The 13094-nt window shown below is 50.8% G+C and overlaps 2 protein-coding genes across 2 annotated transcripts; both read right to left on the bottom strand.

Moving 5' to 3' along the window:
* Window positions 1–2059: 2059 nt before the first annotated feature.
* LOC311181326 (leydig cell tumor 10 kDa protein homolog) lies at window positions 2060–4509 on the bottom strand (the record flags this gene model as incomplete). The annotated part of the gene is made up of 3 exons (XM_084249695.1): window positions 2060–2197; window positions 4280–4335; window positions 4413–4509. 3 exons carry the CDS (start codon window positions 4507–4509, stop codon window positions 2060–2062), a joined length of 291 nt encoding a protein of 96 aa, XP_084105821.1.
* A 1478-nt stretch (window positions 4510–5987) lies between these two features.
* Window positions 5988–12675, bottom strand: MRI1 (methylthioribose-1-phosphate isomerase 1; the record flags this gene model as incomplete). Its single annotated transcript, XM_084249576.1, has 6 exons — window positions 5988–6125; window positions 9627–9851; window positions 9940–10116; window positions 11276–11451; window positions 12220–12458; window positions 12544–12675. The coding sequence occupies 6 exons, from the start codon at window positions 12673–12675 to the stop codon at window positions 5998–6000; spliced, it is 1077 nt and encodes a 358-aa protein (XP_084105702.1). The 3' UTR covers window positions 5988–5997.
* Between the last annotated feature and the right edge of the window lie 419 nt (window positions 12676–13094).

Below are 13094 nucleotides of genomic sequence, written 5' to 3'. Positions count from 1 at the left end.
CTATTGTTAGCCATTGTGGCATGAGTTTGATCCCTGGCCAGGGAGTTAGCCCACATGGCGCAACAGACCTCTCCTGTCTCGCCCGGTGCTCCCCTCAGCAGTGGATTTCAGTAGATGTTTTGCTCCCCACTCTGGTGAAGTCTCTCACCCCCCCCCACACCTATGGCCTACATCAAATAAATAAATACATAAATGTTAAAAAAAAGCCATTTAAGTGTACATTGCTGTGGCATTTAGCATATTCAGTGTTTTGCAACCACCTACCCCTAGTTCCAAAACATTTTCATCAGCTCCGAGAGATGACCCCGTGTCCATTAGCTGCATTTCCCTGCCTGTCCCCTGCAACCTGCTCCCGTCTCTGATGTGTTGTGTCGCTTTCATCTCCATGCGACAACGCAGGATGTGGCCTCCAGTGTCTGGTTTCCTTCAGTATGTTTTCTAAGTTCCTGTGCTGTGGCACATACCAGTGACTCATTCCTTTTTATGATTAAATAATAATCCCAGGTTAAGAACAGACCACATCTTGTTTACCCACTCTGCCACAAATGGACACGTGTGCCTGCTGCTGCAGTCTCTTCAGGTCTCGCGGGGACTGTCTCAGTATGGTATGGAAGGTGCTACGGCCACTCCACATTGAACTCAAAGAGCTGCCAGATTTGTTTCCCATGGAAGTTGTCCCTTTTTTTTTTTTTTTAAACAGGTTGGTAGTTCCTGGGCCTCCCTGGTGGTGCAAGGGGTTAAGCACAGTGCTGTGAAGCTATCCACAGCCTCTGCAATACAAGTCCAATCCCTGTGTTGGCCAGGGAGCTACCCACATAGTGCAGACCTCTCCTGTCTCACCTGCTGCTCCCCTCAGCAGTGTATTTCAGTCGATCTGCCTGTTCTGCTCCCCACTCTCTCTGGTGTATCCTTTCTTCCCCCTGCACCTCTGGCCTGTACCTCAGTTCTTGTACGCATAAATCAATCTTTATTTAAAAAAAAGTTGGTAGTTCCAGCATTGTGAATGCCCATACGTGGGGACCAAGAAAGTATACCTGAGGGGCTGAATCTGGCCAGGAAGGGGGGCTGCCCAGGGACCAGTCATCCACCTCAGGGGGTGCAGCCCATTGCACACAGATCCTGCCACCTTTGCTCAACACCACTGCTCAGCCTCAGCAGGACTGCAGCCCCCTGGTCCCTGTGCTGTGACCAGCCTTGTCTCCCAAGAGGGAGGGAAGGCTGACCAATAGGTCAGGGCTCCCGGCTGGTTTCACAGGCACTGTCCTAAGATTTGGGGGGCTGGGTGAGACCAGGAGAGAATCTTCGTTGAGAGGTGGCATTGGTGAACTGAGAGTGGAAGCCAGGACCCTATCAATAGCAGTTTCAAGTCCTGGTTCCAGATGACCCAACTTGGGCATCCCAAGGTCAAGGTGATGGGTGGGAAGTTCTCAGGAACAGTTCCTGGGTCACAGATGTGCTACCGAAATACTAGTTATCAAGGCTTTTTATACCCTGAAGTGGCACTGTGACCCCATGAGGTGGTGTTAGCAACGACCCTACAGATGAGCAGCTGCTGGCTGGCTTGTCCCCTCCCCAGCAAAGGTGATGACGTGGATATGTCTGGAGAGTATGCAGGTAATGGAGCAGGTTGGAGAAAGAGACTCCGCCAGCTCCCAGGCTGAAGGCACAGAAGCGCAGCCCTCCTTCCCTGGCTGTCCCCTGGAATCTGATGGTGCTGACCAGGATGCGTTAACACCCTGGCCTGCTTGTAGGAGCATGGTGACTGCCGGAGGAAGGACAAACCTAGATTTATTGAGTCCTGGGGAAAGGTGGGGGTACAGGAGTTGGTGATAATATCCTTCTGGCCTTTGCTAAGTTTCAGTAGCCTGGGAGACTGACCTGTACCCCAGGGATGTGTTATCATTGGCTGATGGTCTGAACCCCCACTTAAGTTCCAGGTACAGTCAGGGGCTTTGGACAGGGCACCTCCTCCTCATGATGCTACTTGAGGGGACCCTGCACAGGTGTGAGCCGAAGGTAGGGGTTGTGCCAGTGGTCGCTGTCATGGAAGCCAGTATCCTTAGGAAGGGGCCTTGGAGGCAGTGGCCCCTCCCTTCTTGGCGGGTGCCTTCAGCAGCGCCAGCTTCTTGGGAAGGCTGGTGCTGGCTTTCATCACCATGTCGTGCTCAATCTTCTTCCGGATCCCGACCTCAAGGTTCTGAAGGGGCACACAGAAGGCAATCAGCCTGGGAGTGGGGTGAAGGGAGGGTGGGCTGATCTGTTGCCCACTTCTGCCCCAACTCACAGTGGTGGATTAGCAACTCCCCCAGACATCACCTTACCAGAGTCTGGCAGCTGGGGCTTAAGTACTGCTTTTGCCCTTTACTTTTTTTGGGCATTATGCAAAAACCCCTCTTCTCATCTCTGGACCTCAGTTTCTATACTTTTGCTTACCCCTTTAGGGACACTGAAGAGACAGGGAAGAAAAACTGCCTGGGGTTCCCTACCATGTCAGTGAAGGGAGCTTGCAGCCCCTCCTGCCCTAGGCTGTCTCCACTTAGCAAGTGGTGATGTGAGCAAGTGAAGGCAGGCTCAGAACCAAGTGTGTTTGGGTTCCAAACTGGTGGCTTAATCATATCTCCCAAACCTCTCTATTGCCCTAAGTCTAGCGACCATAGCTACCATGATGTCACCATGTGCCTAGGCCAGGGGACACAAGACCACAAAAGACATGACTCACAGAGCTGACATTCAGCGTGTGGGATAACATAAATATCAGTAAGGTGTTATGTTATAACCGTCAAATGATGGTGAAGACTAAGTGCTGCTATGGAGAAAAGAAACCAAGGCATAAGGAATGAAGGGTTGGGGCTACTTAGAAGCAACCTTTGCCGTCAGATTTGACTTGGAGGGAGAGAGCCATGTGAAGTTCTGTAAAGATTCTGGCAGAGAAAATAGCCAGTGTAAATTTCTGAGGTGGGACAAGGAGTGAGTAAGTGTCAGTGAGCAATAGGGAGAAGGAAGGAGGTGAGGGCAGGGAGGTGTTAGGGACAGAGTGTGCAGGGCCTTGTGGGCTGGTGAGGACTTGGCCTTTTCCTGAAAAAGGTGGGAGCCAAAAAGGGTTAGATTATGCATAGAGGGAAGACAGGACTTGACTTAGGTGTTCACAGGTGCCAAATGGCTATTGAGAGGAGGAGGTTGGAAACCAGGGTGGTGGTCCAGGCAAGAGATGATAACATGGGACCAGGTGGTGGTGGGGGATCTAGAAGATGGAAATAGGAGGATACAAGATCAATCCTAAAGGTAAAAAGGATGGGATTCCATCAAGATGCGAAAGAAAGGGAGGAATTAAGGATAAACTCAAATACCTGGAAGGACAGTCTTCCTCTACAGTCCAAGGGACTGAGGGTTGGTTTTGGACATGCTGGGTTTGGGATATACTTTCAACTCTCCCTCTCCCCTGCCATGTAGGTCGGCAGGTCACTGAGTACCCAGGTCTGGGAAAAGCAAGACTCAGGGTACACTAGCCAATTTGATCAAGATCACAGAGCAAGTTAGTATACAGAGTACAGCTTGAACTCAGATCTGACTCCACCAAAACTAGTTTCATATCTTTGTACCTTATTTATAGGATGCACCAACCCAACACAGCTAAGGGCCCAGAAATCAAGATTCAGAGTGGCCCTCACTCCACTCTGGTCCAGTCCTGAGACCCACCCGACCCCCAGGGCTCCTGGGAAACGGACTGGGCAGCCACCACCAGCCTTCACTCCCTTCTAAGCCCTCCTTGGTAACTGTGTGTACCTAACAGCATTCGCGTGGGTTGGCCTGAGATCTGGGTCCCGTGCAGTTCTCGGCATTCTACATGTGCCCTGAGACACTTAATCCTTGCAAAACTAGGAGAAAGGCTCTACCACCTCGAACGCAGGAATTAAGATGTGCAGGATGAAGAAATACCAGTTACTGAAAAAAGTAAGACTTGTCCCTGGCACTGCCTTCTAGCAAAACTGGGGTTTTCAACTTTCCCATGCCACCTCCCCTCCCGAGTTCTATCGAGGAGGGGTACAGGAAAGCAGCTAACCTGGCTGGACAATTTTAGAGAGCTAGGCCTTGCTTACTGACGGCAGGTTGAACGGTGCGCGGTGTTCCTGTACCCACCACACAAGGGCGGAACTGTTGCTCACAAAGCTGGGGGTTCTCCAGGCTCCAAGCCAGGCCCCCAGGCTCTATCCCTGCCGTTACTCTACCCACCGCTGACCTCCAGGCGCGATCCCTGGCCACTCGCACGCCTCCAACTTACCTTTTTGAGCTTCTGCTGCTGCACAACGCGAGCCTTCTTCGGGGCGATAACACGACCTGGGAAGAAACACGTTCGCAAGTGGCTGGGGAGCCCGGGGCCCACTTCGACTCCCAGCCTCCTGACCACTACTCACCGCCCTTCCTCGGGCCCCGGCCCCGCTCCGAAGCCGTAGCGACCGCCTTACTCTTCGCAGGTTTCCGCGCCTGAAACTTGCGCTGTCCCTGCGCCATGATGACGCGCAGGCTGAGAGGCGCGGCGTCGCGTAGTCGCAGCCGGAAAACGCACAGACCAGACGGGATATAGGAGGGGGGGCGGGGGGCGCAAAGGCTCACGGGATACAACGGGACATAGAGTTAAAGAACCATTCCGCACAAAAGTGATGGACGGCCTTTCGCAAACATTTCCAAGGGTATACCGATTAACACTTACCGGGTGCTTGTTCTGTAACAGCAACAACAAAAATCATACTATGTTACGCTCCTTTTTAGACAAAAAATTCAGACTAGGACTAGGGACCAAGTGAGGCTCCCTTGCGCAAATTTAAGGAGTCCCCAAGCCTTCAGTAATGAAGGTAAGCAGCATTTCCAACACTTAAAAATATCATGTTAGGGCCTCCCTGGTGGCGCATGGGGCTAAGCACCACACTATGAAACAATTTGAAGCCTCTCCAGCATGAGTTTGATCCCAGGCCCGCCAAAGAGCAACCCACATGGAAAAGTGGATCTCTCCTGTCTCGCCTGCTGCTCCCCACAGCAGTGTATTTCAGTCAGTCAGCCTGTTCTGTTCCCCACTCTGTCTCTGGTGAATCCTCTCACCCCCCACACCTCTGGCCTGTGCCCAGCTCTTGTATGCATTAATAAATAAATCTTAAAAAATAAAACCCAACATGTTAATATTAGGCCCTCCCTGGTGGCACAAGGGGTTAAGTCTCAGCACTATGAAGCAACCCGCAGCCACTGCAGCATGAGTTCAGAGTTCAATCCCTGGCCTGGGACCTGACCCCACATGGCACAGCAGACCTCTCCTGACATGCCCACTGCTCCCCTCAGCAGTGTATTTCAGTCAATCCATATGTTCTGCTCCCCACTCTGTCTCTGGTGAATCCTCTCACACTCTCCCAATCACCCCTCTCCACCCCCCATCCTAGTTTTTGTATGTATAAATAAACCTTTTTTAAAAAATAACATGTTAATATTAAAAAAGAAAATCATCAAACTACTGTTGACCAGCTACCTGGTATTGTAAATAGTTTCATTGGGATATCAGAGGTGAAGCATTTCAGGTCACATTAGAGACCATTCTAGTCTCTCTTGATAGTTCGTTCATTGTGGATTTTCTTTTGCATTAATTTTGAGTTTTAACAAATACTGTATGGTACTATTATTTATTATAGAGCCTTCTGTGTCCTCTTTAAAATCCTCCACCTAGGTTTCACCCTAGAGTCATCAACCAAAGAGGCTGTATAGTGTTCATTTGATAAGTGAGGAAACAATGCCTGAAAAGGTGAAGTAACTAGGTCAAGAGTACAGGGTAGAAAAACTCGTGGGGCTAGGATTTGACCTTGGGCAGCCTGGTTTTAGCTGCTGGGCTCTTAAGAGCCATGAAAAGTTCCTGTCTGATCTGCTCCAGGAAGCAGCTCAACTTTTGGGCAGATAACTCAGTAAGTTTATTATAAAACCTAGGAGCATGGCTGGTTATTTCTGGGATCCATTCATGTCTCAGGAGATGGTGGTGCTGAGGGCTGCCTGAAGCTCCTCAGGGGCAAAGACACCCAGTTCCGTGATGATGCCACCGGTGATGAGGTCATGGGGGGTGACATCAAAGGCAGGGTTCCAAACCCCAATACCTGCAGGGGAAAGAGACAGATATTTGGGTGGTAAAAGTTCTTTCTTTCTCTTTTTTTTTATTTAGTGCACAGCTGAGGGAGACCATGGGATCCCCTCACTTGCATGCTTTAAAGGGGTCTGGCTATCTGTGAGCATAAAGACAAGCATACTCTTAGTGTAAAGAACTTTAATAGAATTAATGTGCATAGAGAGAGAAGAAAGGGTAAGTTTCCCAAAGAAACACCTAGAGTTACCTGTGGTGGAGAATAATCAGGTATAGGCTGGAGGTGCAGGGGTGAAAGGATTCACCAGAGGCAGATGAACAGAAAAGGCTGTTTTATCGAAATAGACTGCTAGGAGAAGCAGCAGGTGAGACAGGAAAGGTCTGCTACTCTGGTGAAAGCTCTTAAGTTCTTGCCACCAGTCTCTCCCATAGTGGTTCCGGGGGTGGGGAATCTTTCCTCATCCCAAAATTGCACAAAGGCATGGGTTTCTGTGTTCAATAAATGAGTTTAGACTTCCTCCCATTCCTGGATTGCAGTTGTTCAAGCTCTAAAGTTTGAACATGTGCCTGCTGCAATGGTCTCTTCAAGAACCTCTAAGAATGGGGCCTCCCTGGTGGCCTAGGAGTTAAGTGTCAATGCTATCAATCCCCGGCTGATCCACATGGCCCAGCAGACCTCTCCTGTCTCACTCACTCCTCCCTTCAGCAGTGTATTTCAGTAGACCCACCTGCTTTGCTCCCCACTCTGTCTCTGGTGAATCCTCTCACCACCTCTCACTCTGCAGCTCTGGCCTACACCCAAGTTCTTGTATGCATAAATAAACAAACAAACAAATAAATAAATAAATAATCTTAAAAAAAAAAAGAAAGAAAAAAAGAACCTCTAAGAATTCTCCTTGAGGGCCTCCCTGGTGGCGCAAGGGGTAAGCACCGCACTATGAAGCAATCTGCAGCCTCTGCTGCACAAGTTCCATCCCGACCAGCCAGGGAGCAACCCACATGGCGTAGCAGACTTCTCCTGACTCACCTGCTGCTCCCCTGAGTAGTGTACTTCAGTCAATCTGCTTGTTCTGATCCCCACTCTGTCTCTGGTGAATCCTCTCATTCCATCCCCACCCCCCCGCATCTCTGGCCTGTACCCCAGCTCTTTATGCATAAATAAATAAATCTTAAAGAAAAAAAAAAGAAAAAGAATGCTCCTTGGGTCTTTGCAGGGCTTATGCCCTCTGCCTGGATATTTGCCCCCATATATGCATATGATTCATTGTTTCATTTCCTTCAGGACTTTGCTCAGATGTCTCCTTCTCTGGGAAGCCTCCTCTAAATCATCCTGTCTAAATTCCTTGCAGGCATGGAACTTCCTTGCCTTATTTATTTCTCCATGACCCTTACCCCTTCTAACATACCCTATAATTTCCTTATTTACCTTGTGGTCTCCCCACTGGACTGTCAGCTTCAGCAGGGTAGGGACTTTTGTCTTTTTTCACTCTTGTATCCCGAGTACCTAGCATCAGTCAGGTGCTCAAAATTATTTGCTTAATGAGACTGTACATTACAAACAATCTCCTAGATGAAAGGCATCAAACTGGTGGCCTATAACTGTTTTCTCTGGCTCACAGTTTTTCAAGATCACTTAATTGGCTGCCAGTTGTCAAATTTTGGGAGAATTCACATGTACAAAAATGTAAAGCTTCTCTTAGAGAAAATAGAAAACAGACTGTTTCTGATGGGGTCTGGTTTCCTGGAACCTTTGGCTGAAGCAGAGTGCCAGGGGCCAGACCACACCTGGCCTGTGTCTCTGAACCTTGTTACTCTGTTGTCCCCAGACTTTTTTTTTTTACAGGGTGTGGGGGTGGGGTGGGTTGTCAACTCTGCTTTCTATGATCTTTTGGATTTTGACCAGCACTAATTATGCCTCTAGGAAAGCAGGACTTCCTACACCCCCACTGAAAAAAAGAAATATTTCAGAATTAACATGTCTATTTTTTTATAAACTATAAGGAATCACTCTTTTTTTTTTTTTTTTAAGAGGCATGTTTTTATTTATTTATTTGTTTGTTTTTTTGTTTATACAAGCATTGGGTACAGTCAGAAGCGCGGGAGGGTGAGAGAATTCACCAGAGCCAGAGCGGGGAGCAGAGCAGGCAGAAGGACCGAAGTACACTGCTGAGGGGAGCAGCGGGCGGCAGGAGAGGTCTGCCCGCCATGTGGGACCCTCCTCCGGTGGCCGGGGAGCAGCCGGGGATCGAACTGGCGCCGCAGAGGCTGCGGGCAGCTTCGCAACCCAGGGCTCAACCGCTGTGCCACCGGGGAGGCCCAGGAATCACTCTTAAAACCAACAGAATATCAGGATTTCCTTTTGCTCTGTTGTGTAGTAAGTATTATCTTTACTCTGACTCTGTACTTGGAATATGGGATGGTAGTCCCCAGAGGACTTCTGTTCTCGTCTTTTTAAAGATTTCTTTTATTTATTTATGCATATAAGAACTGGGATATAGGCCAGAGGTGCAGGAGTTAAAGGATTCACCAGAGACAGAGTGGGGAGCAAAACAGGCAGATCTACTGAAATACACTGCTGAGGGGAGCAGCAGGCGAGACAGGAGAGGTCTGCAGAGCCATGTGGGTAGCTTCCCTAGCTGGGAATTGAACTCAGTCTGCAGTGGCTAGTGATAGTGCTGAGACTTTAATCCCTGTGTTACCAGGGAGGCCCCCAGACTTCGGTTCTTACTAGTCCTTTTCATAAAAAGTTTTCAATCATGGGCCTCCCTGGTGGCCTAGGGGTTGAGTTTCAGCGCTATCGCCGCAATGGCCTGAGCTCAATCCATGACCAGGAGCTGACCCACACATGGCGCAGCAGACCTCTCCTGTCTTCCCCACTGCTCCCCTCAGCAGTATATTTCAGTAAATCTGCCTACTCTGCTCCCCACTCTGCCTCTGGTAAATCCTCTCACCCTCCCTGCACCTCTGGCCTACAGCCAAGATCTTCTACGCAAAAATAAATAAAATATTTAAAAATAGTTTCCAATCATAATTATTAGTATTTAATGAGTACTAACTAAGTGCCAGGTACTCCGCCGCATATAATGGGGGTTAATAAGCTGAATGCTCTGAGGTTTATGAGGTAGGTAGGTCATAACAACAGTTCATTCTACAGACAGGAACACTCGGGTACTGAGGGTTCAGAGAACTTGGGCCACCTGCTCAGGACTGCACAGCCAGGCTGCGTGGAGAAGCTGATAGTTATCTGTGCTCTTTATAGGCATTGGCTGTGCAGCATTATTTCCACTTTGGGTGAGAAAACCAGTAGCAAAACAAGTCACTCAAGATTTCCCATCTTATTAGTTCGTGTACTGTACTCTGACCTTGGATCTGACCTCCAAGATGTTTCTTCCCAAGAAATAGCTTGAAGGAGCTTCCTATACCCAAGAAGGTTGACAGCCCCCCAAAATGCCCCTTATAATGGGTGCCTAAATGGAGGTGCCCAGGCACTGTGATACCCTGTGCATGGACCACTTACCAGGTGCTGCAATCCTGACCCCATGGACATCGGTCAGCTCCTGTCCTGGGCGCTCTTCAATGACAATCTCTCGGCCTGAGTCTAAGTGGAGGTCACATGAGGAGCTGGGGGCAGCCACATAGAAGGGGATGCCATGGTGCTTGGCTAAGATGGCCAGCTGGTAGGTGCCCACCTTGTTGGCTGTGTCACCATTGGCAACCACACGATCGGCTCCCACTATGACAGCTGGGAAGAGAGATGTTGAGATGTCATTTTGAGTGTCATGACCTGGCCCTGGCCACCAGCAGCCCTGCCTGCCCGAGCCCCCTCTGACCTGACACACCCCGGTGGGCCATGGCAGCGGCCGCCATGCTGTCGGCAATAAGGGTGGCGGGAATCTGCTCATAGACCAGCTCAAAGGCTGTCAGTCGGGCTCCCTGGTTGTAAGGCCGCGTCTCTGTGCAGAAGGCGTGCTCCAGACGGCCCAGCTTGTGCAAAGAGCGGATCACACCTGCGGGCCCAGCCCACCAGAAGAAAGCCAGGATGAGATGGAAAGGGGCAGGGCTGCTTAATGGTTAGGGGCTCCAAAGGCTTACCAGGCAGTCCCATCCCTAAGTCCTTGCAGTGGCTGTTCCCTTTGTCTGGGACACGTATTCACAGAGAACACTTCCTCTCATCTTGACTTCATGTAGCAACCTCCCCTTTTAGCTCCTTCCCTGTTCTTTCTCCCAGGAGCTAATGTTCTGTCTACTTTGTTCACTGCTGGATCCCCAGTGCTTAGAACTGTGACTGACATACAGTAAATGCTTAACAAATGTTGAATAAATAGAATACATTCATGCATGCACAATGGGGCACACAGTAGATGCTTAAAAATATATTGAGTGAAAGAGAAGGAATGTCTTCCTCAGTCCCCAGGCACTAGGGTGGGATCTAGGCAGACAGGAAAATCCTATCTCAATCCCCCCCTTTTTGGTCATAGCTACCCCAATCTTTCTTGGGGGGGGCACTCCCTTCCACTCAGTCCTCTTGGAATCCACAAAGCTAAGCTGGGCTTATCAAGTGATTGATCCAGCATGGACAGGTGACCCCCTTCAAGACTCTAAAATATAAGGAGAGTTCTCTGGCATTCCTTATCTTTTTTTTTTTTTTTAAAGATTTATTTATTTATGCATACAAGAGCTGGGATGTAGGCCAGAGGAGTAGGGGTTAAAGGATTCACCAGAGACAGAGTGGGGAGCAGAACAGGCAATCTACTAAAATACACTACTGAGAGGAGCGGTGGGTGAGTCAGGAGAGGTCTGCTGTGCCATGTGGGTCAGCTCCCTGGCTGGCCAGGGAATCAAACTTGTGCTACAGTGGTTGGTGATAGCCTGACAGAGCTGTCTTTAACCCCTGTGTCACCAGGGAGGCCCTATTCCTTATGATCTTAATTCTGGCAGTGCCCTTGCCAACCTGTGGCGTCTGAGGATGATGCCACCATGGAGGTTGGGAGGGACAGGGATAGATGCATTCTGATGTATTTGACACTTGGATGCAACCATACTTGAAGTCAAACCCTTAAATGTTTCTGTATAAGAACTAATAAGTTCATATCTTTTCAGGTGGATAAAGTGGTGGTTTGACTTTCTTTCTCCATCTGTAAAGGGCCCTCCCCTATCCCCACTCACCCAGTGCTGTGCCATAGCCAGCAGTGGCCAGTGCACCAGTGTTACAGTGAGTCAGTACGGTCACCTTGCTGCCCCCAGGGGCTGCCCGGTCCAGGAGGTGGCGAGCTCCCAGGTCCCCGATGCTCCAATTGTCCCTGAGGTCTTTCTCCAGCATGTCCTCAGCACAGCGGATTACCCTGAGGCCAACATGGGGCTTTCAGCACCAGCCACCAGGCATGAGAGCCCAGCCTGACCACTCCTCCTGGCCAAGGGCTGCTCTGCCGGACCCCTCCTGCTCAAAGACCCTCTGCCATTACCACCTGTCACTCCATTTGCGCAAGACATGCATTTACCTCCTGTGTGCCAGGTGTTGGGGGATAAAGCCGTGAACAAGACAAAAATCTCTGCCCCTATGGAGCTGACACGAGTGGAGAAGCAGATGATGAACAAATTAAGTGAAGAAAAAGGCAGCAGTCAGGATAGAGCATGGGATGTACTTTATTATGTGAGAAATGGGTAAGGCAGAACCTAAAACTGATTCAGGAGAGCATTAGCTCTATGGATACCTGACTACAGAAAGTGCATATATAAAGGCCCTGAAGGTGGAGCCAGATGGAGGGGTGGGGGCAAGAAACATGGAAGCTAAGGAGTGGAGCCGGAGAGTGGGGAAAAAAGAGAGGACAGGGCCATGGCAGTCAACAAAATTTCTTAAAAGCAAAATCCACAAGAAAGAGGAGGCACTCTAAACAGCCACCAAAGGTTAGACAGGGCCGCACCAAGTTCAGGGGAGGCACAGTTAAGTGACTGGGTGCAAGCACCTGAGGGTGGGCTGCCTTCCCGTGTGACCTTGACAAGGGTTTAAAAGTGCTGCGCCTCAGTTTCTCCTTCTGTAAAAGGGGTCCCTGTGTAGAAAAGATGAGTCAATAGCTTTCGTTTAGGGCAGTGCCGGCACAGGGTCCCCCTACCTCTCCCGGACCGTCTCCACCGTGGCGCCCTCCTGCTCTGCCTCCAGGGCTGCGGCGTCGGCCAAGTCCCGGGCGGCGCGGGCCATGTTGACCGCCGTGGGTCGGGCAGTGACGAGGAAATTTAGCGCGTCGCGCACGAAGGCCACGAGTGCGGCAAGTCCGGGTCCCCCGGCGCCCGCCTGCAGCTCCACGGCGAGGCTGAGGCAACCCACGAGTGCGATGGCTGGGGCACCGCGCACCTGATGGGGAGCGGTGGGGGGTGTCAGGGGCGGGAGGAGTTAGACCCCCCCATGCAGGTCCCACCTATCCGCCGCACGCCCCCACCTTCATGGCGCGGATGGCCTCCCAAGCTTGGCGCACGGAGCCCACCGCCTCGTAGCGGCTCTGTTGGGGCAGCAGGAGCTGATCGAGGATCTGCAGCGAGCCCCGCGAGTAGCGGATCGCCTCCAGTGGCATGGTGTAACCCCAGAGCCTCCCCGCTTCTCAAGTTGCGCGAGGCGGCTGCGCGCACGTGGGGCGGGACTGAGCGTGGGGCGTGGCCACAGCGCCGCAGGCGGGGCCTCGCCCGGAAGGACGCGTGAGCGCGCGCCGACCTCTCAGGTTCCCGGGATCCGCCAAGGGGTAGATCCCACCCCTTTTCGCTGACCTTGCTGTTTAACGGTGCCCCCAAACCACAACGGTGGTGCACTTGCTTACGTCAGGCCCTGTTTAATGCACAACAGGACTCCCAAATCCCGGGAAGTCACCCTTAGGTGCCTAACTTCCAGCCAGAGAGTGCTGTCTGCGACCACCTGTAGAGCAAGGCCTTAATTGCGAACTCCAGGCACCAAAAGGTCTGTTTTTACTGCCCTGAGACATTCCCATTCTCCGGGGTT

Source organism: Talpa europaea, assembly GCF_964194135.1.
Source record: "Talpa europaea genome assembly, chromosome: 12".
NCBI classification, from domain to species: domain Eukaryota; kingdom Metazoa; phylum Chordata; class Mammalia; order Eulipotyphla; family Talpidae; genus Talpa; species Talpa europaea.
This window is presented reverse-complemented; position numbering and strand designations above follow the sequence as displayed.